The following is a 27,178-nucleotide window of genomic DNA, read 5'->3' on the forward strand; positions in this document are numbered from 1 at the left end:
TCCATGGGCCCTCCAAGCCCTTGCCATAACCACTGAACATCAACACCCGGTTACCACCGAGTTCCCAAGCTCACCCCCTAATGAGCTTAAACCAATGCCCACATGACCAAGCCCCTGCACAGACGGGGACCGCCACTTTGAAGTCTCGGCAGTTCTGGGCATGGGTTAGGAAGTTGAGCTCTGGAGCCAAGCTATGTGAGTTCAAACACTGGCTCAGTCATTTCTGAACCACATAATAATGGACAACTTGCTTAGCCCTACTGGTCCTCCATGTCCTCACCTGTCAATGGGGGACCTCAAGACATCTCCCATAAAGATGTGTGTGAATTTGATGAATTCAAGAGCAAAGCGGGTAGCTTCGTATGTGGCACAGAGGCTCGTTTCTGCTGGCTACAATTTCTGGGAGGGGACCCTTTCCCACCTGGGCTACTGCAAAAACCTGGTAACCACCCTGATTCTACTCTTCCGAACAATCCACACACAGTGATGTTTCTCCAATCAAAATCAACTCATAGCACTCAATCTATTGGCTTTCCATTGGCCCACAAGTTACCCCGAACCTGATCTCACCCCCTCACCAGCCCATCAAACTAGCCTTCACTCTGCTCCTGGACATGGCCACTCAAAAAACAAAATTTACATTCTTCAAGTGGAATCCTCCCAGGATGGGCTCTTTTTGTCACTTGGGTCTTGACTATAAAGACATCTCTGAGCAATGCCCTTCCCCGCCCATTCTAAGGTCTTTCACTCCCCCTGAACCTCCCTCGCACAGCATCTGTTTAGCAGGCTCAGACCACCAGCTCTGCAGCCTCCAGAACATCTCTGGCCCCGTTTTGTTGTGTGCCCTCGGTGTTGTTGTGTGTCCTCGAGGAGAACAAGGACCTGACTGGTCTTGGCAAACAGTGACCTCTTGGGGTGAGGAGCAGGGCAGTGACATCCCATGACACTCCTTACGTAAAGGGAAAAACAGGGATGGGGATGAAAACGTGAAATCTTGCTGAATTGGAAAGCAGGTTTATTCCACAAAAGCACGCTGAAAAAGGAGGTCGTGTCCTGTGTCCTAGCACCTGCCATGGGCACTTCTCTGCTCCTCTCTAAAGCAGGAAACATACCTCCTTTTATTCTACTCACAAGTCAGGAGCGAGGTCAGCATGCAGATTTGCATCCCACTCAGTGGGCAAGTAAACACCCAGCTTCCTAGAGGGGTCTCCTGGGCCCTGCACAATATTAGCTGATTAGCTTTGCAGCCCCCCACAGAGAGGGTATATCTCCTCTTGCGGCTGGGGGGCGTAGTACCATCTCCCTTAGGACTCTTCCAGTTCAGGCCAGATTTGGGGCTAATCCCATCACTGGAAGTCTTTGTTCTTACTTCCCCCCAGGGTAACAGCTACTGTATTTCCCGGCTGAATTTCACTTTGTTGTTTCCGGTCCCAAGCAACAACCTCACCTTAGGCCATCGCCTTGACTAAGGCTAGGGCATCTGAGAGTCTTCCAATAAGATTAAACTCAAGGTTTTTAAAATCATGAATATTCTACTCTGGAGTTAAAAATGTGTCTTGATACAGAACACTCTTAATTCATTGGGAATGAAGCCACATTAATTCCCCCATGTTAGGGATTTGTATTTCAAAATCAAGATATAGCGATTGTCAGGGTGATCTCACAGAAAAGCTCAGCAGTTGGAGGACAAGTAGAAGTGGATTTTGTTGTCTTCGAGGGAAAATATGACATGCTACTCAGGGGAAGCAGCAGCCCCTGAGAGCCTATGATGTGCGGAGGGGATGTGGGTGACAAATCTGAATAAGGAGGTGAATTAAACTCTGCGACAAAAAACTCTGGGCCAGTGATGGGAAACAGCTACGCAAAAATCTGCTTTAAACATTCCAAAGCCATGGAACACGTCTCGGGGGTCACCATGTACTGGTGAAGAAGAGGACCCGCTCCCCCTGAAACAGGCCGGCCTGCATTCTTTAAAAAATACCGTCCTGCCCTAGCAGGTTTGGCTCAGCGAAGAGAGCGTCGATGGCCTGTGGACTGAAGGGTCCTGGGTTTGATTCCAGGCAAGGGCACACACCTGGGTTGCAGGCCCGATCCCAAGAAGGAGGTAGCCAATCTATAGTTCTCTCCCTCTCCCTTCCTATGAAATCAATCAAAACATATTAAAAAATAAAATAAAAGATCCTGTCTCCTGCCACTCCCTTCCCTGAGCTCCACCTTCCCATCAAAGAGCCCAGAACATTCAGGTCCTCACAGGTGTCAGATTTTCCTTTGTCCTCCAGCCCTTTGCCAATATTCCTCTCTCTACCTCTCTGCCAGGGGGTCACTTCCTCCAGGAAGCCACTGGACTCATCGAGTCTGAACCAGGCATGTGTGCGACCTGCTCCCAAAGGACCTTGCTTCCGTCTCTTCTGACTGTGCCTTTACATGGACCTTTGCACTCCGGGTCTCAGGGTCCCACCAGCCCGGATGTCCATGAAAGCAAGAGCCTCGCCCTTTCTGTCCAATACAGACGAACACTTAGAAGACACTGACGAACACTTAGAAGACACTCAGTAAGCACATGCTCAAGTAACAATGACTGACAGATGAATGGCTGAATACATTTAGATTTTTCCTCATTTTGTTCCAAGAGGAAGAAACTCATCAAAACCTGAGGTCAATAAAAAGCCTGGAGCCCCAAAAAGGAAGGAAGACATCAGGAAGATAAGAATAATTCATGGTGGGAGAAACCCAAAGTAGAGACCTAAATGTAAAAGCTATCAAGATGGAGGAAGTTGAATACTTTTCAAAGAATCCAAACTCTATCAGAAATAGGAATAGCCCTGGCCGGTTTGGCTCAGTGGATGAAGCGTCAGCCTTCGGACTGAAGGGTCCCAGGTTCGGTTCCGGTTCAAGGGCATGTACCTTGGGTGCGGACACATCCCCAGTAGGGGGTATGCAGGAGGCAGCTTATCCATGCTTCTCTCTCATCAATGTTTCTAACTCTCTACCTCTCTCTCTTTCTCTCTGTAAAAATTCAATAAAGTATATTGTTTGGGGGGAAAAAGAAATAGGAAGAATAGAGCAATAAAGTGCTTGATCGGTTACCCGATATTAAACCAAACTGTGAAAGACACAGAGAAAGTGTAGCCCTTTTCCTGAGAAGTTTGACAACACAGCACCAATGTAAGGGTACAGATCAAGAGAGCTCAAGTGAGACCGGAGATGCTGCTTTCCAGAGACATCAAAGGTAACATTCTTTAATTATACAAGAAAAAGAACGAGGAGCCAGGGATAATGTTGCCTCTGTTAGAAAATGGGATGGAAAGCTATTAGCACATGATTATGAAACAGCAGCGTGCTGTGTTTCTGGAGGTTTAGTCTACAAAGGAAGGAAGGAAGACAAGAAGGAGAGGGATGGGGGAAAGAAAAGAAACTATAAGCACCTTGCATTGAGTGGGTGCCAGGTTAGAAAGAAAGAGGGTGGCATGGGATATTTAAAGCTCTGGATTCATGATCCCCAATCAACTTGTTGACGAAGTCTCCTGTGACCTTGCACACTTGGACACTCACAAGCTGAATAGTTATACCAAATTCCTGAATTGCCTTGAAGATAAGACAAATCACTAAAATTTGGAAGAAGGGAAAGAAATATGCTCATCTTAACTACATCAGAAATACCTACCTGTTCAATTTCAGATGGGTGTCAAAACAGGCAAGAGGTGGCCCTCCCGTGCCAACCCAACCCCAGGACATCGCAAATGAAGGTCCTCATTCATGTCTGTGAGTAAAGTGCCGACTTACTCCAAAGTAACAGTCAACCACGTGGGAGAATCCTAGCAGGGTTCAATGTCTATATGTACATACAAGCAAATATTTTTGTTGTTTTAAAATGTACAGTTTAGAAATGCATAAATGTGCCATAAATACTATAAGCCCTGCCTACTTTTAGAAAGGACTGAGTGATTGCATTTGGATACTAGGCTGCATACAATGACTAACTGGTCAAATGGAGGCAGAAGCAACAATCTCTTCAGATACCAAGTAGCCACCTCTGACCAGCAGGCTCTGGACACACTTACTCTCTGGTGTAACTGAGGTCCAGCAACCGAGCAGCTTGCCCTTCTCTGCTCTGAGGTGGCATAAATGTGCCTTCCTGGTCCTGCCTTGAGAATCCTGGTGGACATATAAGAGCTCAGTAGTGCCCTGGACTACCACAGTATGCTGTTAAAAACAAGATTCAATCAAATACATTGGAAGATCTAACTGGCTTTATCAAGCAATTAATGAATTGAGCAGTATCCCATATAGAAACTAAAAGGATGCTCCACGGAGTTGGATAAAATGAAAAAAATTTCATAAGAAGAAAAGTGGGGATGGGTAGGGGGCAAGGGAGCTATTAGTAAGAGGGGGGAAAAAGGGAGGGGGAAACAGTTTGGGGGCCAGGACCCCTTTTCTTTGGGAGATGGGAAGGGGAAGGGTTTTTACCATATAGATTGTCTCTTCTTTCTATGGGGCATTGAGTGGGCTCACCAGACAGATTATCTTACTTTGCTTGACCAGAATATTCCATACTAGTTAATTAAGATTACGTTTCTCGGAGAAACTGGAATTGGGATTAGATCCGGTATTAAATCTACAGTGTTTCCCCGAAAATAAGACCTACTTACAGGTTTCCTTCTGAGTGAAATATAAGGCATCCCCCTGAAAATAAGCCCCCCCCCCTAGGCTAAACATGAGAGGTTTAGTCCACTGATTCTGAAAGAAATGGAGTCACAAGAAATTCACCAGGAAATTCAGGAATTGGATTGTTATGATGATGTTCCAGAAGATGATGACATGATTGTCATTGAATAAATGAGTAAATTCTTGATACTGTAGGATTTACAGTTTGTCTGGTTTGTGTTGACAACTACCGTACTACCATACCGTATACAGGTAATAAATTTCCTTTATTTTCATTTAACAATAAATGTGTACCGTATTATTCTCCATGGAAAAATAAGACATCCCCTGAAAATAAGACCTAGCGCATCTTTGGGAACAAAAATTAATATAAGACACTGTCTTATTTTCGGGGAAACAGGGTAGGTTTGGTATCATGGGCTTTTAGCAGGAGCAACGCCTTTTGGCATGTGACATTTTTTCCTGTCACAACCTAAAGATCAACATACCAGGACATAGCTATGATATGTTTAAAGGTGAGAATTACACATCTATTGTACTTGGTGTCAAGATAAGAAAATAGTCTGGTAAAATGGAACTTAAAGAAAACATTCAAGGGAATGGTGTATAGATTGGGCTTGAAGAATTAATAGGGTTTGAAGGCGAGGCGGAACGTTAAAGGACGATTCCAGAAGGAGCCCCAGGAGGAGCCTGGTGGCCTGAGAAGCTGTCAGAGGGAGCCTGACTGAGTTAGGCCGCAGTGAAAGAAAAGGCTGGGCCAGTGCACCAACAGGCCAACTGATTTTCTCTAGAGCTTGGTCTCCCTTAGCTTTTTCTCTCTATTCCTCTCCTAATGTGGCCTTCAAGCTTCTCCCTTGCCCTCTCTATTAAATATATCCCCAATATTTAATGGATAAAGTCAGTAACTATTTTTTTTTTTCCAAATGCTGCTGTGCTTTTCTTACCCTTAGTTCCCAATTTCACTTACTATCTCCCAAGATCAATATGAACAATCACAGTGACAGTAGGTACAAGGGTTGTCAACATTCACTGGCAAGAGTAAACTGGAAACCTAAGAACTATCCCTCAGCCCTAACCGGTTTGGCCTAGTGAATAGAGCGTCCACCTGTGGACTGAAGGGTCCCAGGTTTGATTCTGGTCAAGAGCATGTACCTTGGTTGAGGGCATATCCCCAGTAGAGAGTGTGTAGGAGGCAGCTGATCGATGTTTCTCTCTCATCGATGTTTCTAAATCTCTAGCCCTCTCCCTTCTTCTCTGTAAATAAAAAATAAATAAATAAATAAATAAATAAAATATATTTTTTAAAAGAATTATCCCTCAATTTCTTCCACTTTCTTGCAGTTACCTTGCATTGTAGTTCTTTAAAAAAAAAAAAAAAAAAAAAAAAAAAAAAACTATGGAAGTAGCTCACTACTTCTAGTCTTTAAACATTACCTCAGTGTTGTTGAAAGAAAGGCTGGATTATTATATCAAATTTCTAAGAGAAAGACAGAATAAGCAGGGAGTTACTCTTAAGCTCACAAATAACACGTTTGCAAAGGTTCAGAGACTTGTTTGCATTTCCCACTCCAGTTCCCCCTGCAAGTCAAGACTAACAACCGAGGAAGCGAGATACCTAGAAAGCCCCCAGAGTATGATCCAACATCAGTCTTTCAGGTTAAACAGTCTCCTGTTCGGCCGGGGGGGGGGGGGGGGGGGGGGGGGGGGTGCACGGTAGCAGGGAGGGAGAGGAGCCAAAACACTCCCGATGGGCTCATCAACTGCTCTCCAAGAAGCAAAGAAAGCCGGGTAAGAGCGGAGCTGTGTGCTGAGACGCGTCACTGCCTCTGCAGTGTGCTCAACACCAAACTATTCATCTGTGCCTTGTAGGCATTTCTGTCTCTCTCAGTCTCCACGTGACACTCTGATAGTAAGAGAGATGTGAGCAGGTGCACCTATTAAATATGTAAAATACACGTCTTCTCTGCCACTCACTTAGAAGATGTATTTCTAAGAAGTGTAGGAAGTCACCTAGTATAAAGACAGATAGGTAGGGGTACAGTTCTCATATGAACTTTCCTTAAGCACGTAAGGATACAAGTGGGCTCAGGACATCAGCTTTCCACAGAAAATAAATGCAAGCAATTAAAAATCCAGTTTCTTTTCTTTTAGCCACTTCCTCCAGTGTTGCTAATTAGCCACTAATAAATTTTGTCATCTGAGCTGGGAGGCATAAGCAAGAATACCAGTGGAATGTTTTCAATCACGGCACTGGCATGGAAGGATGAATCATATTTTCCAGGAGGAATGACTGCTTGGGAGCAGTTGGGGGCAGAAGTAAAAAAGCAGCCTTCACACAACTATAAAACTGAAAGAGAGACTTGAAATTTTAGGAAAGGGGGCATCTTTCTTCCCCTCCATGAACAAAACCAGCAGGGATCCTAGAGGACATGACTCGTGAATCCAAGAATCTCCCCACCAAGACCCCTGCAGGGACTTTTAGAAAACTCTACTCTTCGCAGTTAGGCTAAGACAGAAGACAGTGGAACACATGTTTCCTGTAACAGGGAGGAGTATAAAACTTCAGTGTCACCCAGGGTAAGGGAATGCCTTAACTATTATGTCACCTGCCTCACAAGTTTATAGAATAAATGCATGGCAGTAAGTGAAAGCAGAGGACGATGGTGATGTGAAATATCTAGCTGCAGATGGAACAGAAGCAGAAGAAAACTGCCGGGAAATCCCTGGGAAGGAGATGGGGTTCCTTATCCTGACTCCAATACAAGCAGCTCAGGTCCCACAAATCCAGCCTCTTTCCCACCCCCCACCCCCTACGCTCTCCCCAATTATCAAGCGCCAGTGATCCTGCAGCCGTGAGCCTGTCAGCACCACACCATGTCTGAGCCCCGCAGCCTGAACGTCTACTTTCTGGCCTTGATATACAGCCCATCCGCAGCTCCCTTCATGAGAGAATAACCCCCAATGCCCCCACGAGGATTTTATTCCAAACACATGTTGCAAATGTTTGAAGTACCCACTATCCCTGGGTTTTCTTTTCCTTTTTTAAAGTCAAACCCACAAAACCTAAAATACTTTGAATCTTACCTAAGTGCAATTTGTGAAGATGCAACTTTGCATGCCCAAGTATAATAAAGTCCTGTGCAATAAAAATTTTACAGATGTCCTTCTGAGGGGAAAAAAAAATGATGTTCCTTTTTCCGGCCTTACAGGAATCCTGCCCACACATTAGAAATACAAAGTTAGTGTATATATAGAAGCACAAATTAGGCATCTTGGAAAGTTTGCATTTTCCAACCACAGAGAAATGAAGGAATTTCTGTGAATGGTCAGATACCCAGCGACACTGTATGAGAAGTCTTTTCTCTCCCACAGCACTGGTGGAGCTGGCTCAGGACTCAAAGGAAAAGGGAATGGCCAAAAAGGTGTTTTGAACCTGGAGCTGCTGAAGGTCTGCAATGAACTTGTGTTACGGACAGTGCTGCGGGGCTGAGGCAAGGTAAAGAAACGTGATCAAATTTCGATGTCTCCTGTTATTTAATTTATCTGTTATTTTTTTAATCCTCATCCCAGGATAAGTTCTCATTGATTTTTAGAGAGGGAGGGAGAGAGAGAAAGGGGAGAGAGAAACATCAATTGCTTGCCTCCGGTATGCACCCCAACCAGGAATCAAACCCGCAACCTAGGTATGTGCCCTGAGGGGGAATTGAACCTGCAACCTTTTGGTGTACAAGATGACACTCCGACCAACTGAGCCACCTGGCCAGGGCTTACATCTCATTTTTAAAAGGTGGTACTTTTCTCATACACTAAAAGTTTCTTAGAAGATGTGATGTATCAATCTCAGCAGCATCATATTAGTTATTAGCTTTACTTAGATAATTCAGTCTAGATAAAATCTAACAGCCTTTATTAAAAAGTACCTAAAAGGTACTCTTTATAATAGTAGAAGATTAAATAAGCCAACAAGGGTCTAGAAAAGGTAAAGTCATATCTTACCTCACTCTTTGAGACTTAGTTTAGGACATCTTTAAATTGTTTACTATAAATAAATAATATTGTTCCTTTCATTTTCCACATGTATTAAGTTTGTTACATAAAACACTTTCTGTTGATAGTTTAACACATTAAAACTTCGCAAATGCATTTATAAAAGCTTTAAAACTTCTTTACTTAAAAAATAGAGGGGAAATTTTAATCAATCTACTCAAGTTGCATGAGGAATGGTTATGTTCAGAAGGCCACAGAGCACAGTTTCAGGCCATGTCATCCCTTTTCCTAAATTTATAAACCAACCACTCCATCTCTAACCTGTGTTCACAGGAGACACTGACCTCAGGGAGGCAGGTGAACAGGTCTGGTAGGGAAAAGCCAGTCTACCCTGAACCAAACACAACTGCAACACAGACAAAAATAACTTGGTTTGGAGAATGAACTCATCATGCACAGATGAAGATGATGATGATGGAACAAAATGAAGAAGGAGGAAATAGGAATAGGTGGAGAAGATAGAGGTGAAGGAGGAGGAGGAGAAAAAGGAGGAGGAGGAGGAGGAAGAGCCAACACAGGACAACTACCATAATACTTTTGAGGCACCATGAGCCAGTGGTTTTATTAAATACTTTATTTGCACTGGCTCACGTAATTCTCAAGAGAATACCATGGGGCAGGCAGTCACATATCAACAATTAGGAAATGATTCCTAGAGAGGTCAGCACACTTGGCCATGGTCACACAGCCAATAATGGCAAAGCTGGAACTTAAACTCAAATCCCCTGAGTGCTCAGCCAATCTGTGTAATCTCTAGGACTCCCTGTCCATATTATTGATGCAATGATACCAGTAATTTATGACCAATTTAAAGAGTACATTGCAGTGGTGGGTCAAAATAGCAAGTGCTTGTAAGTTATCATGTAATTTTAATAGCAATTTGAACAATACTATGGGAAAAGCTAAAGAATAACCAACCTATTGATGCTATGTCATCTAAACAGAGGGACAATAAGTGGTCCCAAGCCCACTACAAGCTGCCCTGTGCCCAATGCTAGTTAATATTACCCTGGGGGCTTGGGAGGTGGGGTGCACACACAGACCCCTGAGAGGTGAGGAGATTCCCTGGTCTGCAGAGTTCCTGGACCCTCAAATGACGGGGAGAAGATTCAATGGGCAAACTGTTAGAACAAATGTATCAAGAGCAAGCTGCAAGGTGAATGGCACAGAGAAAGTTAACGGTCATCTGCCTACTTCTGTCAACCAAAAAAGCAGTTCTCTCAGCTGCCCTGACCAATTAATACCACACTCATTAGAGGGCATCTGGATCAGAAAACAAAGCATCAGATGGGGAAAGTTTTGTTCACACATGATGATGAAAACAATACAAGGAGCTTATGGCTAACAATCCAGACTTATCCATAACAATCTAGTGCACTATCGAGGCGGAAAGCAGAAAGTTTGTAGAGTCCCTCACATTTTCCGCATGGATGATCTCTAATAGAAAGCCCTAAAACACACACACACACACAAATGTATAAAACAGGAATGTGCTCAGATAAAAACCCTACCAATACCATTTCAAACTGTTATTTCTAAAATAAAATGAAACGAAATAACCCTTGAATGAAAGAATGACAGGATCACGCACACCACCCCTCCTGACTCCGAAGCTGTGAACATAAAAACCGCAGCAATAGGCTTGGCAGGCACTTCTTAAACTGAGAAGTTGTAAACTTTCTAAGAATCCATAAAACCTTTTCTCCCACACTTCTGACCACTTTTTTAAAAATCCTCTCTCCACTGGGGGGGGAAAAAATGTATCTCCCATCTTTACCAACAATATTGGGGGAGGGCAGTTGCTGAAACTTCAGGTTGTGCAAGGCCCTTTGATCTGCACCCTGATGAGGGACCGTCCCCCTCCGCTGCAAGTCAACTAATGAAGGGATGGAATTAGCTTTTATCCTGGGCACTTTCTTGAGCAGGAAAATGTGCACTAATCAGCTGTCCTCAATAATCAGTCATCTGGCTAATGACCTTTTGCCTTAAAACACTAAAATTTCTGAATGATGTGGAAAAGGGGAAACAAGAACCAGTCCCTCACTCGGGAGCTCAATGGATCATCTGGAATTGGAGCCGGGAAGGTTAAATGGCAAGCCCGCATCCTGGCAAGGTGATAAATCTGTAATCAGGAGCTGCAAGCTTTGGCACCTCCATACTAACTTCATTACTCCACGACCAAATTATATTTCTTAACGAGAAACAGGCCGGAAATAAACTCAGCACAGTCTTTTCCTTCCCAGTGTCTGCCTTTGGAGAAAACCATGGTGTATCTGTGTTCAGAGTCCACTTGATTGGTGCTGAAAAAGGGAACTGCCGGTGTTTCTGGTGGACCGGCCAGGGAAGAAAGTAGAGCATGTACAAAAATCTTCTATGTTAAGGAAATCTGCTTTGTTGAAAGAGGTTGGTTTTCTGATTTGTTGAAAGAGGTTGGTTCCTCCTTAACAATTAAGCAAAAATTCACTGAAACCAAGAACTGCTGCTGTTGAAGATTTCGGCTAATCAGCGCACTTTAATAACTCCCACAGCAACCAATTTTCCTCCTGCAAAGTCTAGGAGACTCTGGGGAAAGAAAGTTGGGTGCCAGTCCCCAAGAAAGGTCCCTGTGAGTGAGCCACAGATGGACACCCTCCAGAAGACCACCCCACGGACGCCTGAAGTTACTCGGGGATATAAGGAAATGACTCTCCCTAAAAAAGAATGGAAAGGATATGGGAGAAGACAAGTGGGCAGCTAATGAAACATCTGTATAAATCAATGGTAAGCCAAATAATTCATAAAGCGCATGTGCATGCGCGTATGCGCACGCGCGTGCACACACAAACACACACACACACACACACACACACACACACACACACAGAGCCACAGAGCTGCCCCTGGCTCTGGACCACAGGCCGTGAGGCAGGACCCACTTACGGTAGTGAGGTTCCATGTAACCGTTCCTGGGGTCCATGGCGAACACGGCCCCGCGGTACGGGATGGAGGGCTCAGCCAGGTGGGGCAGGGACCCATGGATCTCCTTCTTGATCAGCGAGCCCCTCTCGTCGCTGGAGGTAGCAGGCTCCTCGCTGATCTTGCCAAGGCCCTGGACGCTCTGCGGCTGCATGGTGACTGCGTTTCTTCTCTCTCTGTGATAGGTCTGTCCAGGACTTTCATCCTCTGCAGAAAGAAGGAACACAAAAGCTCTGTGACCATGTTAAGGAGCAATTCAAACACAGTCATCCCTTAGGTCTCCCTCCAGAAAAGAAGCCCATTTCTCATCCTGGCAACTTTGAAAAGCTGCACCACGATGGGATGGTCTTCAGACAAAACTGCTTGTGAATGAGGGTCCAAAACACAAATGGAGGGATGAAGGGGAGCCAGAAAGGAGCCAATTAAATGGAGATGTGGGGAGAGCAAGCAAATTATCATCACAGGCTCACCGCGGAGTCTGCCAGGGAAGCTCTTCCTTGGAGACTTGCCAATGCCCCTGCGAGTCCCACCGGAGCTGGACATTTTGCCAGCCTAGGGCTGCGGGCTGGCCGCGAGTTTGACATGCTTGGTGAACAGCTTCCCCTCACCTGTCTGGAAGCCAGGCCTCTGGGGTAACAGGGGCTTGGATGCCCACGGAGGCTCTGGGTAATCCTGGGTCAAAGAGCCTCTGTACCTCAGAGGATGACCTGTTAGAAAGGGATCCAGACATCCTCATGTTTTCATTTTTTAAGTCAGATTTGTAACCCAATGAGAGATTTAATAGAGCCAGAAATGGTGCAGAAAACCCACTGTTCCAAAGGATAAAGGTGCCGATCCTGGAAACCCCCATGGCCCCTTGTATGGCACATCTAACCATAGAACAGAGCTGATAACTAGAAGGAAAAGGGAATGAAGGTGAAAGTTCAAGTGTGAGATGGCTTGAGGGACGAGGGAGGCACCCATTCCGCTGATATGTACATACTCTGGTGGAGTCCAGACATTGCTTTAAACATGAAAAAAAAAACAAAAAAAAAACACAACAGACCGATGAGATTCCCAGCTCCCTAATACTTCTGGTTTCCTTTGATCTGTAAGAACTTTCCATCTATCCAGTAGGGTTCTCTACAAATGTGATTGGATGACCTTTCCATAATAGCAGATCAAAGAAACAAGGCATAAAACGAGACCAAACTGGCAATCTGAACCCACAACAAGTGAACCGATTCATCTGCTAGAACCATACACATCCTCTGAAATGGCACACGCCAAACAAGCTCTGCATTTAACCAACAGTGGAAGCAAAGCTGTTCAGGCGCTGCTAAGGCGCCTAATCTGAAAACTCCCAAAATGAAAAGAAAAAAAAAAGGAAAAAGAAAAAAAAAAAAGATAAGAAACTCTATTTGAAAAACAACAACAAAAAGAAACTATAGTTGCTATAGTTGATATAAATAATAATAAATTTTACATGGACAGGTTTTGAACTTATCTTCCAAGTATTTCATAAAGCAAATATGTCTAGGTGAGAAGCCCTAAAACCAGCAATAGTGTGCTTTAACAGTCTGTTGTTCATACAAATTCGGAAGAAAATACAGCTAGCTATCAACACAGACAAGCACGAGAATACAATCTAAAGTAAGCACCACTGTTTTGTGTTGAGTAAGGACTTAAACTACCTCAAGCCAGAACTCTTTCTGCCTATGCCCAGGACTTTAAGAAATAAGCTATGCATTATTTTCAGTATAGCAAATAACTTGCAAAACAGTATAAAAACCATGAGGTACACTTTAGTTGTCAGTGAATTTGCTGACTACGACAGGGTAACTGTGAAACATGATTGTGTGCAGATCCTCACCCCGAACCTTGTAATTAGGGGATAAATAAAGAGTTTAATCTATCAAATAACTACTAAAAAATAGATGTAATACCACATTCTCACACATTGATCTTTACAAAGGCAATTCAAACCATGCTTTTGCTTACTTAAAAACAAACTACAAAAAAAATCCTACATTTTTCTTTTCCTTCTGATTAGTACTATCCACCCTTGTACTTGGTTAGCAGTAAAATTGCAAACTATAGAATAAGGGCTCACAGTCATGTAAAAGCAAAAGGGTGTCAAAAACACTAAAACTCTCCGTCAGTTTTATGAAATTTTCTATAACTTACAAATGGCTTGAGTCATATTTTCCACTAATTTCTGCCTGCATAAAACCTTTATTTCAAATTTCAACCTGAACTTGTGACTCTGAGGTGCAGACGTTTATAGAATGGACCTTCATTTGGAAAGCTAGAAAGCCCTTACCAACAGGGGCTGAGACTCCTAATTAGCATTCTCTGGGCAAGATGAATAACCAAGCCCTACTAATCTCTTCCAGATTTAAAACAGGATTCCCTGGACTTACTCTTCCTAGAAGAAATGAACTCTTCTCCTCTTAAAACTGTACCGCTAAATTGAGGGAGTTCCTTTTAGAAACCATGCCTTTATGACGAGGACTTGAATCCAACTTCATGAGTAACTGAAAATGTGGCATGGTCTGTTTAGAGTCCTCCCACCTCCCCCCAGCCCCTTGGGAGAAGGAAGTTGCAGGGGGAGAGAAAATAAAGGTGTCTTTTTAACTAAATGATCCTTTTTTTTCACAAGTAGTTAACTTTATAAAAATGAATTATTTTCTTAATGAGAGTTCAGTCAACATGTGTGGATATTAAGTTATAAAAAAAAATAAGCAAAGTTCAAATATTTAATGCAGAAAAAAATTAACTAATCCCCTTAAGTTAAATTAAAAAATAATCAGGCAAGAGTTTTTTTAATGTGGAAATTTTCACTAGACTTACTTTTACAATAACCATTATGGCTACCGCATTTTTACCTGCCCTCTCTCTCCAAAACATTCCAGTAGACAACTGTTTCATGAAGTGCACCTCGTGCGCTGAGTTGCTTCTGACGGGCTTTCAGATGAAAACTTGACAGTACACACGCTCCGGAATACAAACAGCAACGGGACTTAAAAAGCACACTCTCCACGGTGAAAGGGAAGCCTTCCAAGCAATATTGCTGCCTACTCTTATAAATTTAGCAACCACTTCAGCAAGCCAAAAGACCAAAGCTGTCTAATCTCGTTCAGTTGAACCAAGCTGTTCAATAAAGTTTGAGAGTCAGTGCAGACAGCCACACCAGGCCAAATTATTGACAGAAACATACTGTCCACCATGGCAACAAGCAGAAGTCGGCTGCAGAAATGTAAGCAAACAACCCCCTGCTCCAGGAGCATCTGCCAATGGACTTTCACAGCCAAACACAAGGCGGCTGTTTGGTTTCTCTGGGTTCAACTGTTGCATGCTCATGGGTCACACCAAAGCATGCAGTTGGGGGGGGGGGGACATTATTTCAAATACTGTCACCATAATCCCAGTTTTTTACCTCCTTCTTTCTGTATACGAGTGCTTAAGTGGAAGTTAACAGATTCCTGCCCCAAATGGAGAGCTGCCCAAACATCACATTTAGAAACTGTCCCAGATTTTCCAAACTCATCCAAAGGCAACTACTGACATCGAGCCAGACACTCGGGGCCATAGACTCTGGGAACTCCAAAGTTGTTCCATTGCAGACACTGCTTAGCCTGTTGACAAGAAAGATTCAGAAGAAAGTAATCCTGTTGCATGCAGCGGGACTAGAACACACGCTCCTCCCCTGCATTGCTCACAGACTCCTCATGATTTCTCACTGCGACCCAGGAAACAAGTGCATATTCGCCTAAGATTCGGGAGAAAAGTATCAAAGGATCCTTCCGACATAAAAATAAAACCCTACTCCGCATCACTAACTAGGAACACCTCCTGTCACCCTAATAAAATTAGCTGATTGAAAAGGAGCTCCCGGTACAAGTGTTCACCTTTTTTAAAATTAACATGGATTTTAAGCTGATCCCTGAAACCCCATTTTAACACCCTTACTCCTTTCTTTCCCCAAGATGCAGAAGACAAGAGTGTAAGAGAAGAGACAATACTTACAACTCAGGCCCCAGGCTCTGGTTAGCTACTTTCTGCAAACTTCTCTTGGCGGGCTTGCTCTGACTGTGCAGACCCTCTAAGGAACATGCTGTGTCTCCCTGCCTCCCTCTTCCACTCCCGGGCAGTGCTTCTCCCATTAGAGGAATTAGAAGTGGTTGGAGCCATGCTAAATTTAACAAGCTCATTAGTATTCTTTCGGAGTGCTTCTGAGTGAACTCTCTCTATTCAAGCCGATCTCTCCAGGAGAAGGGTCAGGCGGCTAATCATTAAATCAAACTAATGTCACCCTATCACAATCAGCCGGAGAGAAGGAGGGTTTATTATTTCAGTTTATGCTAAATAAACGGTTTTACAAATGGTCCCCAAGCAAGGTCAACAACAGCTTCAATTACAAGACAAACTTAACAAGAGTTGCTATAAACCAAGTACTCAGTATTGACTTAAGAACGGGCTCAAGTCCACATATTGCCACTAGCCGAGTATTACAGGAATGCATATTGTAAAATAAAGGAGGGGGGGAGTTTCTTTCTTTGCCAGAATTTGCCACTGCACAGAGACTCCTCATTCACCTCTCTCCTACCAGCTAACCGCTCAGCTCAATTCACCCCACACAAAGGCTGGAGCCCAGACCTCAATGGACCGAGTGAAACATGTTCAAAACTAGGCTCTCTATTGTGACTGAATTTCTTAACATCTTTTCAAAAAGCGGAGAATGCCTTGAGGCTAAAGGAAGAAACAGGCTAATGGTGAATTGGGAATTCTGAGCAAATTTCAGAGCCCTTTCCTCCTAGCTTTTGAGGTTGAAAGCAAGCTCTTTCCTTTCAAGTTTCAAAGTCCTTTTTCCTCCCGCAGTGTCACAGAAGGATTTGAAAAGAAGGTAATTGTGCTCGCAGTCTCCCTGATCAGAGCTTACGTCCTATTTCTGGTATTTCGGAATACTTCTTGCAATAATAGTGCATATAGCTCAATCCCTTAACCGGCCTGCACTCTGCAATTGCTCATTAAATGAACAATTGCGGGTATAAAATGCCTTTTATGTTCAAGGTCTGGATATAAGATAAGCATTCTAGGACTCTAAATTTGGTTTACTAAGGAAACTCTCCATCATTAAATTACAAAACTGAAGTCAGAATATCAGGCTTTCCCAGAAAAGTGGCACTCAGATTTCGGTGAGCCAAAATGAAGGGAGAATGGGGGTGGGGAGAAGGCAACAAAATGTTAAGAGTGGTGGGGGTTTGAGCGGGGGGGGGGGGCGGGGGGGCTGGATACTCAGATTTCTAGCCGAATGGAATTCTAAGGGGGAAAATAGTATTTCCATGTTTAGGAGGGTCAGAGTTTGTGAAACCCAATCATTTCCAAACTGAATGATATAAAGTCATCTTAAATACATTAAATCAGGGGTCTGAGACTATTGATATGCAGAGGACTATTCATGACCCCGCACCAGCAAGCTTCACACACTCACACACACACACACACACACACACACACACACACACACACACACTCTTAAAATAGAAACAATCCTTTACCAGTATAGAGAGTTTAATCATTTGTTATCATCTCTCTTCCTCACAACCCAAGGCCGTGGAGGGCAAGGTGTTAGGTCCAATTCCCCAGTTCAGAAGCCAGTAACCACTTCCAGGCAAGTAGATGATGCAAGAAGAATGCCACCCATGCCTTACTGAAGCCACACAGCCCTGTTAAGGGGGCAAGAGGTCTGATCCTGGGCAGGTTTGGGGATGGCACCTGAGGTAGTCTGCATTCCTAGCCTCCACCAGCATCGCTACCACCCATGAAACAAGAATAACGACACATGTATGCACGGACATTTTTCAAAACTCCAATCCTCTCCCATTAAGTTTTGGTCCACTCCTGGAAAGCACCCAGCACAAACGATAAATCTACGGTGAGACATCCAACCTCAGGATCTCAGTCCCATAGAGCATCCTATCCTCGGGGACATGAAGACACACATTTGCCCTAAACAGGGCTGCACCCCGGCCCCACAGCACACTGAGGCTCAGCCAATGGCTGTTGAGTGTTACTGCGGTTCTTAAGGTGACCCCACAAGCCTGAAGCCCCACCTTCGTCTTTTTCTGCTTCCTTCCCAGAAAACTGCCTCGCTGTGCTTGCAAAGAGGATTCTTTCTTTTCTTTTCTTCTTCCTATTATTCATTTGTTGCATCTTGCCAGCTTTTATTTCTTTGGTGTTTCACATTTTGATGTTCTTTGAAGAAAAAAAAAATGGAATCCAAGTTCTCATCTCCCTGATTCAGAAGTCTCATAACTTCGGCCAAAGAGAGACCAGAAGTGGAAAAAAGAAGAGACTGAGAATACGTTGTAGAACTGTGCTAGTGAGGGGGAATCAAGTTCCTGTGGTTTCTAGAAGAAGACTCTTGCCTCTTTCCACGTAACTGCAGTGATGCCTAAACCAGGGGCTGCTCGAGGAAGGCTAGAGCTTGGCTTCCACAGGGAAATAGGGAGCAATGCTTTCTCTGAGAACATTTCCAACACCTTGGCGTGAGACATGGCCCTTCTGAAACTACACATACTTCTCCTATAGACAATGACTGATGGCAGAGGGCGTGGTCCCAAGGGTTGAGAAAAAAACACTCTGCTTTGTCTGCAACCTTTACACCACCCCGAGGAGCCTAGGACACGAGAGGGCTGCAGCATGACCTGAAGCTCTGGAGAAATTCAAGTGGAAACCCTCCTTCAAAGATGACAGTGGGGCGCTCTCTTCCTATTTTCATTCACCTGGCGGTCTGAAGGTGAAAGGATAGAAAAATATGCCCTTCTTCACTCTTAAGAGTATCTTAGTTATTTTAACATTTCTGGAGCTCTTTGGCCAAAGAATCAAACATAGTCTAGACCCGTGGTTGGCAAACTGCAGCTTGCTAGCCACATGTGGCTCTTTGGCTCCTTGAGTGTGGCTCTTCCACAAAATACTACCTGGGTGAGTATATTTTGAAGTGAAGAAGTTGAGTTAGAAGAAGTTTTAAAAAATCTGGCTCTGAAAAGAAATTGCAATCGTTGTACTGTTGATATTTGGCTCTAATGAGTTTGCTGACCACTGGTCTAGACTAATTCCCCACTGGCCCCTCGCCGGAAACTATTTGCTCCAAAGTTCAGGTTAGTGCTCGATCCAAGGCTAATTTCTCAGCTCACTCCCCACTCCTCAATTTGCAGAGCTCCATTCAACTTCAAAAGGGGTTCCCTGGGACCAGAAGAGAGGAGGCAGAGAAAGCAAGATGAGAATTTAGATAAACTCAAATGCAAAACCCGAGATGGCTGTGACCCCAGGGACTGCAACAGAGGGCTGTGATGGTATGCAGAGCAAGCAGCCTCCTGCCTTTTTTGAAAAGATAATACCATGAGGGCTCTGCTCCTTGCCCATCTGGAAAATCAGGAATTGATAACACTGTCTGTTTGTCTGCAGCCTCACTGGGCATGCCCTGCGGCCTGTAGGGCTTTCATTTACTTTCCTTGGGCCTCGGAACCCTCACAAATCAGATGTCTACAACCCTGCTTCCATCTGTACCCCCACCTTTGAGAGGATGCTTCTGGGCATTGATGACATGGACAGCAAAAATTATTGTGGCTTGGTCAAACATTCCCCTACACATTAGGGCATTAAAGTCCAAGAACAAACCCAACCATCTTTCAAAATCCCAGACAGAAAGCACTAGCCAATCCCATTTGTACTTGGGGGTGAGGGTGGGGAGGAAACAGGACCCTAAGGGTCCCGACTTCAGGTTTCCCTGTAAAAGATAGGAGGAGATAGCCCCTATTTGTCCCCCGAGCTTAGAAAGACCCTTCTTTGAATTAAGAATTCTAAAAAATGTCATGGAGCTTTTCTATTAGCCTGCTATTAGTAACCAGTCACTGCTTACACAGAGTGAGTTAATTAGTGACATCAAAGGCAGTACAATAAATTCTCAGGAGGGCAAATTTTTCCCCCGTCTGCCTAATAGTGCATTTATGCCTATCTGTGAATGTCAGCCTCATGAACATTTTGATATTTGAGATTTCTCTGAGAACTTAATTTCAGTCTTTTGTAAGCAGAGAATGAAGAGTCTCTCCTCCTTAACTTTGCACACAGACTTGAGCAGTTAAGATTCCACAATGAGACAGACCTACAGCCAACAGTTTAACAGAAACACGGAAATGTCCCCTCACAAGGCTGGTGTCCAGGGTGCTGCAGCCTGCGGCATCCTCAGAGTAGACCTACCTGGAGACCTACCTGAGCTCAGGGTCAGAGGGAGGAAGGAAGGAGCCTGCCCTTTCTATCTTTAAAGATACGCAGGAGTAAATCTCGACAATAGCTTCTGCTGGCATCACTTTCAAAAAAGGTGGCCCCTGGGTTCACACCCCTCCCCTCACCACATCACTGTCCAATGTCCTAGCCTTTCTACCATGTTCTGGATTGCAGGAGGGAACACAAACTTAACTGGCTTCAGCTGGTGTGTTCCTGTGGCATGGTTTTTGTTTTTAGAAGATTAGGCAATGAGGAAGACCAAGCATACAGCGATGTGTGTGTGTTTTTGTTTTATTTTTTAAGTTTTAAAGATTATGCTTATTCCATTATAGAAATCAAACCCTCACGGTACCTAATGAGCTGGTGACAGGATTAGAGCTGGTGAGCCGGGCTCACAGCTGCTGGCTCGGCTCAGGACAACACGGGGTGCTGCCTGGTCAGGTTTCTACAACAGGGGACCCCTCTAGCCACCACCCACTTTCACCTATGAAATGTGCATTTGAGAAACCCATACAACCACACATTTTGATCCTTCATCATGTTATACAGGTAAGGCATGAGATGGCTTTCTTCCAGTTACAGTGGCAAAAGTCTGCAACTCTGCAAGCTGCTTGCACAACATGGCTCAGATACTGTCTACGAGTGAAGCAGGAAGAACCACGACGAAACCTGACCTCCCCCAAAAGCCCATCTTCATGGTCACAGCCCAGACAGGATGCGCTGGTACTCCAGCTGCTCTGCTCTCCCCAGGCCAGCTGGGTTGGACAGCAATAGCCACCTACCTTCCCCTGCAGGGAAACAGGGAACCAGGACACACCCAGACCTTTCTTTCGCCCTTGTTCCAACTCCCTAGGCACATCGAGGAGAACCTAACATCCCAACACCAGTGGATGTATTTTGATTTTCAAGGAGTCCCAGTAAAAGCAACGGTGGAAACCAAAGTCCAAACTCATCTACCTTTCTAACATGCAAGTGATTTAGACTCAGCCATTTTCCTAGCCATCTCTTTTTTCAAAAGCCTGCCAACTCAATGTGTTAGCCATGGACCAATAAACGACAGCTAACGTTCAGTTACTATGAGGTAAGAAGGACTTCAAAAAACATTCTCCTATGCTTATTTGCCAGAGAAGAAAACTTTGGCACAGAAAATCTGGATCACTTATCCAGCTTACCCCACTGGTTCTCTGGCAAAGTATGGAAGACAGGCACTCAGACCCTAAAGCCCACATTTAAATATTTGGCTATCAGCCCTTCCTACTCAGTGACAAAAATTTTTTTAAATAAATTTGAATTTGAATTTTGGTCAATGCCCTAAAACACAGGTCTGTGAACTTCACAACCACCCAACTCCGCTGCCCTCGGCTGAAAGTAACCATAGGGCAAGACCTTACCCAAGGAGCATGGCTGTGTTCTAACAAACCTTTCTCTACACACACTAAAACTGGAATTTCACATAATTTTCATGTCACATTTTGAAATGTAAAGAACCGCCCTGGCTGATGTGGCTCCATGGGTAGAATGTCTGTCTATGAACTGAAGTGTCCCAGGTTCCATTCCAGTCAAGAGCATGTGCCTTGGTTGTGGGCACATCCCGGGGGGGGGGGGGGGGGGGGGGTGCAGGAGGCAGCCAATGATTCTCTATCATCGTTGATGTTTCTCTCTCTCTCTGAAATCAATAAAAATATGTTTTTTAAAAATAAAACTAAAAACATAAATAATCATTCTTAATGGGCTGTACAAAAACCAGTAGCAAACTGTAAAATAACAATTGAGTTTTAGAGAGAGTACCGAGAGATAGTCACTTGCTTAGACTATTAAAGTATTCCCATAATTGGCTAGGTATATCAAATGATTCCACTTCCAGGATAGATCTTAAAGAAAAAAAATTAGCAAAGATATTAATTTATATTCAAAGATGTTCATCACAGTGTTATTTATAATAAAAAAAAAAGTTAGCAAAATAAATGCCCATTATCATATTATATGATAAAATGTCATTAAATATAATACATTCAAGGATTTTAATGAACATAGGAAAGAACTGGGCTGAGTGCCAAGTACTGTTTGTTCTAAAGCCTTACATGCCAATCCTATGAGCTAAGTATGATTGTGATCCTCATTATAAATACAAGACGTACTTGTCCAAGCAAACACAGCTAGAAAGTGGCCGAGCCTGAATTAGAATCCAGAGTCCCCTCACCTACCCACTAGACTACCACACCTCCAAATTTTTTAAGGATCTAAACTTTTGGAGGTTGGGAAGATGAGAAAAAGAGAAGTATGTAATTATTTCTATACAAAATTCCTAAATTAAAAAAAGAAGATCTTTAAAGAAATGTTCCAAAATAGCATGAAAACATTTCTGTATCTTTTTCTTTGTTTCTCTATTTTAGATCTATTTCTTTGTTTCATTCATTTTAGATTGTAGCAATAGCTTATCTAACTTACTTTTATTTTAATGTTATCGTAAGTATGACCTTTATAAGGATTCTCTAGAGAAGTCCACATTAAGCACACATCAACTGAAAATTTATCTCACAAATTTACATCCTAAAGTCTTGTTATAAATTATTACAACACTATAAAGTCTAAGTACCTGGTAGGCTATTTTTACACATATTAGGAATATGTGACATTGATGCTGGGCTTTGTAAAGATTTCAATATATTTCTTATTTAAAAATAATATGTTATTTTAACTATTTTGTCTCTGTACACAAGTGCCTCCCCCAGAGGAATACCTCGTCTCCCTCACCTCCCTCCCCACAAAACTTGGTAACTCAGTTTTCACTAACCACCCCTGAATGGTTTCAGAGGGAAACTACAATACATTAGAAAATATCATGAGCATACCTTGGATATCGCTTGTATTTATTGAGCATTTACCCAATTAAATGCCAGGCCGTGTGCTCTATGTTCCACGCGTCTTAACTAATCCACTCAAATGCTCACAGGCCTATTAAGTATGCAATATCTCCACGGTTCCAGTTATTTAGGTAAATATCCTGAGGCTGAACAAGTTTAAGCAACCAGCTTCAACTCCTACTTGATCAGCACCACTTTCTCATCTACGATAAATGACGAGCAACCCTTGCAAAGTATCTCCTGAACAGAAGCCCGCAGAGCACTGATTTGCTTGTGCTTTTCTATATGTGAAGATTAGCTTCACTGTTAAAATTACTCTACCTCTCCCTATAAAGGTTATTGGGAAAGGCTACTGCGAAGTGTTTTCAAATGAACTTCATTGTAAACTTTAATCTAGAGTTATGAAACACGGTTTAGAAACTCCTCTGAAGTTCTGATTCTGCTTCAGTCGTTGTTATTGCCAAGTTTGGATCTCAGTAATGTTCAGGATCTTGCCGTGTACATAACACTGCTCATGCTCAGGCTAAATTATTTTTTCACCACTCCTCCTCCAAGCCCTTCCCTCCCACTACCTGTAATCTTTGTATGTTGCTTGTAGTTTCTGAATAGCCATTTTGCAAAGGGTATTTCACACTATTTTCTGGGAGACTGGGTTGTAGGCTTATATGCAAGAAGCAGTCTGAGTATTCGGTTTGTGTTCAAATTAAACTGGAGTTCCAACAGTTAAAGCCATACAGGGTTTATTGAAAGGGACATATGTCCAATAGTTAAAGAAGCACAAAGAGAAAGGGAGAAAACTTGCTCTCAGGGGCAGCTTTGCTAGGATTATTTACCAACAAATAAGAGGCAGTCAGGCTGCCCCGGGAGGATGCACTCCCGCAGGCTGGAAAGGAATGCAGAATGAGTCCATAAAACCAGCAACCCACTCAGCAGCAACCTTCTCCCCCACGGAAGATGATTATCAAACTTTGGCAAATGGAACAAAGTTTTCTCTCTCTTTCTTTTTTTTTTCAATCAAGAACAAAAACCAGAAAACCAGATTACTTCTTAAAATGCACTATTAGGAATTGTTAACTGTTCCTAAAAGTGCCAGATATATTTCTACCCATGCAATGTTAAAATAACAAGCTTCTTTCCCGTTCCCTTTAATGGTGGGGTAACGCAATAAAAATACAGCAGTGCTTCATTTCGCCAAAGGAGCCGAAGCAAAAAGAACCAAAATAAATAAAGAATAAACTTACACGGGCCACTTACCAAAAATAAAGTCACTTAATTCAACCCTTTACAGGAGGCGCAGGCAGCATTTTGAAAGCAAAAATTCCCATAATACAAATCTCCACTAAAAATCGCTGCCAGGGGCCGAGACAGGGCCGCATGTTATTTTTCAATTTATTTTTTAATGTTTGGATATTAATGACATCACCTCCACGCCATATAATAAGGCAGTAAGGTATAATAAAAAAAGGAGTTTGAAAACCTAGGTCCCAGACTTCTCTCTAGCATTGAGTGGGTGTATGACCCAGGGTAATTTAAGCTATCTCATATTGTCATTTTATTTATTTTTTTAAATATATTTTATTGATTTTTTTACAGAGAGAAGGAAGAGGGATAGAAAGCTAGAAATATCGATGAGAGAGAAACATCGACCAGTTGCCTCCTGCACACCCCGCACTGGGGCTATGCCCGCAACCAATGTACATGCCCCTGACCGGAATCGGACCTGGGACCCTTCAGTCCACAGACCGAAGCTCTATCCACTTAGCCAAACGGTTTTGGCCATATTGTCATTTTATATAGCAAGGGGATGATGAAACTTGTCCCTCTTATTGACAGAATTTTCTGAGTATTAAATAAAATAGTATTATGAAAAGTACCTTTTTTTAAATATATGTTTTTATTGATTTTAGAGGGGAAAGGAATGGGAGAGAAAGATAGAAACATCAACGATCAGAGAGAATTATTGACTAGCTGCCTTGTGCACACCCCTTGCTAGGGATTGAGCCCACTACCCATGCATGTGCCCTGACCAGGAATCAAATGGTGACTTCCTGATTCACAGGTCAATGATCAACCACTGAACCACGGCAGGCTGGGCAGGATCTTTCGATATAAACACTATATTTATGAATGCCAGGTACTACCACTATTGTCATCTATTTAATAATAACACAAAGCAGGCTAGTGGGGTGCAAGTGTCCTGGGCCGGAATTCAGAAGGCTGAGTTTCCAGGCCTGGTCCTATGGCTAATCTTGACTGAACCTCAGGCAAGTCACAGAATTTCTTTGGGCTGCTGCTTTCTCTTGTATAAGATGAGACATCCGTCATGTACTCCACTCAAATTCTCATTGATGTCCTAGAAAAAGATGGGATGATGTAGAAAAAAGTACTCTGAATCCTCTAGGGGACGAATGGATGTACATCTTCACCAAGAACCAGGCCAGATAGCTTGGGAGAGAATAACGGCTGTTTCACAACCAGAAAAAGGATCCAAGTGAATGACATATACTTACAACTGGTCATCTCTTTCACCCACCTCTTTATTTTGAGTCATAAATAGCATTTACCAGACAAGTATTCCCCCTTGAAATAGGCACAGAAATATTAAACTGCCCTCTACTTGATTTTCTACAATGACTTGAGACACTTGAATCTTCCCAAGAAATCCATTTTAATATTTCTGCATAAACAGTATTTACTATAAAAAAAGATTAAGCAAATTCTGCTAGGGTGATTGTTGGCAATCTACAGCCACTGCCTGATTTTGTATAGTCTATGAGCTGAGAATGGATTTTACATTTTTAATGGCCGAAAAGTAACCAAAAGGAGACTATTTCATAAATTATAAAAAGTACATGAAATTCAAATTTCAGTGTCTATGAAGTTTTATTGGAACACAGCCAAGTTCATTCATGTTTGTATTGTCTGTGGCTGTTTCAAGTGCTGTGTTGAATAGTTACCAAACGGCCCACATAAGTCCAAAAATATTTATTAGCTGTAAATATTTACAAAAAAAAGGTGCCATCCTCAACTTACCTATCTCAGGACATGCTAAGTACACCCATCGTTAAAACAATAAAGCATACCTGGGAAATATAGACCAAAATTAAGGCAACACCATTTTCACAGTACTTCGTATTGATGCTTCTAAATGTTAAGATAACTGTGAAGCAGGTAGTAATATAACTGAACTTTATGGATGAAACAGACTTAGCGAAATGAACTTCCCCAAAGTTTGAAATCATTAAGTTGGGGATCAAACCAGTTCCTTATAACTCAAACCTACCCATTTATACAGTGACAAGGGGAGAATGTTTGGCTTTTATCATTACTCAGAGGTAGAAAATGTTTCCTGTTTCCTCTGTGCTAAGCACAGGGTAAATAATAAAAATTAAATATAAAATCCGAAGTACATGACTAAAGGTCTGCCTTCTTATCCAGCTCCGGTTGTGTTTGCAGTTGTTTGGGTTGTCTGTCTGTTTAAGAACAGTCACAAAACAAACAAGTACACACTTATGTTCAAAGTGCCACGCTCTCTGGAAGTTGAAGGTGACAAAGGCCATTTCCCACACAGCAGGCTATTCAATGTGCCTCGTTTCAAGTACAAGGGAAAGTGCCCACCATTGAGCCAGAAGAATCCCAAAGATCTGTGTTTGAAGATAGGATGAACCAGACCAGCGCGTATTTTTGTTAATAAGGATGCCAGACTAAAATTTTGAGTCTTTCTCTTCCCACCAAACCAAGACACTCCTGGCCAAGAGTGTTTCTGGGCCTTGGATGAAAAATTGAGCTCAGAAGGATTAGGGTTGTCAGAATCAACACAGAGAATGCAAACTACCCAGGTCTGCCATTCTCTACCCTTGGTTCACATGGATGCACCATGTCAAGTTTACATGTGTCCTAGCACCAAATCTGACTTTCTGAGAGGAGTAACAGCAAAAAGATTGCTGCTCTTCCAGGCCTTAGAACTGTAATTTCTCTATATGTGAAACTAACTGAGAAGGGAAGGATGGACCACAGGGTTGGTGCAGAAGACTGGGTCGTCAATAGTCAACATTGGAGTAGACCAGTGGTCGGCAAACTCATTAGTCAACAGAGCGGCAAACCGTGGTTCTAGATCTAGAGCCGCGGTTTGCCGACCACGGGATTCGGCTATTGGGAGGCAAAGGGCTCCTCTCCAGATGTTGAATACAGGAGTGTAGACCAGATAGTCAGTCACAGAGTAGGTTTGGACAAGATCCAGTTTGGTAAAGTCTTAGGTGAGTCCCCTCAAATTCAGATTTTTAATGAGATTGATCGTCCCTCACCTAACACCTCAGGGATTCGTTCAACTCAACAACACAATATTAATAACTGAGACTTCCATATGGGGTTTTTTGTGG

General features: G+C 43.1%; 1 protein-coding gene across 4 annotated transcripts in view; it reads right to left on the minus strand.

Annotated features, from left to right (window-relative positions):
• The window catches only part of GLI3 (GLI family zinc finger 3), a 254,815-nt gene that overhangs the window by 164,351 nt on the left and 63,286 nt on the right, over nt 1-27,178 (minus strand). For 3 of the 4 annotated variants that reach the window (XM_045578610.1, XM_045578609.1, XM_036429807.2), the window contains exon 3: nt 11,632-11,874. The exons of the other annotated variant lie outside the window; for it this stretch is intronic. In XM_045578610.1, coding sequence (XP_045434566.1) covers nt 11,632-11,874 — 243 coding nt within the window. The remainder of the gene's footprint in view (nt 1-11,631; nt 11,875-27,178) is intronic. 4 annotated transcript variants of the gene reach the window in all.

This window comes from Pipistrellus kuhlii, unplaced genomic scaffold, assembly GCF_014108245.1.
Source record: "Pipistrellus kuhlii isolate mPipKuh1 unplaced genomic scaffold, mPipKuh1.p scaffold_m20_p_10, whole genome shotgun sequence".
Lineage (NCBI taxonomy): Eukaryota > Metazoa > Chordata > Mammalia > Chiroptera > Vespertilionidae > Pipistrellus > Pipistrellus kuhlii.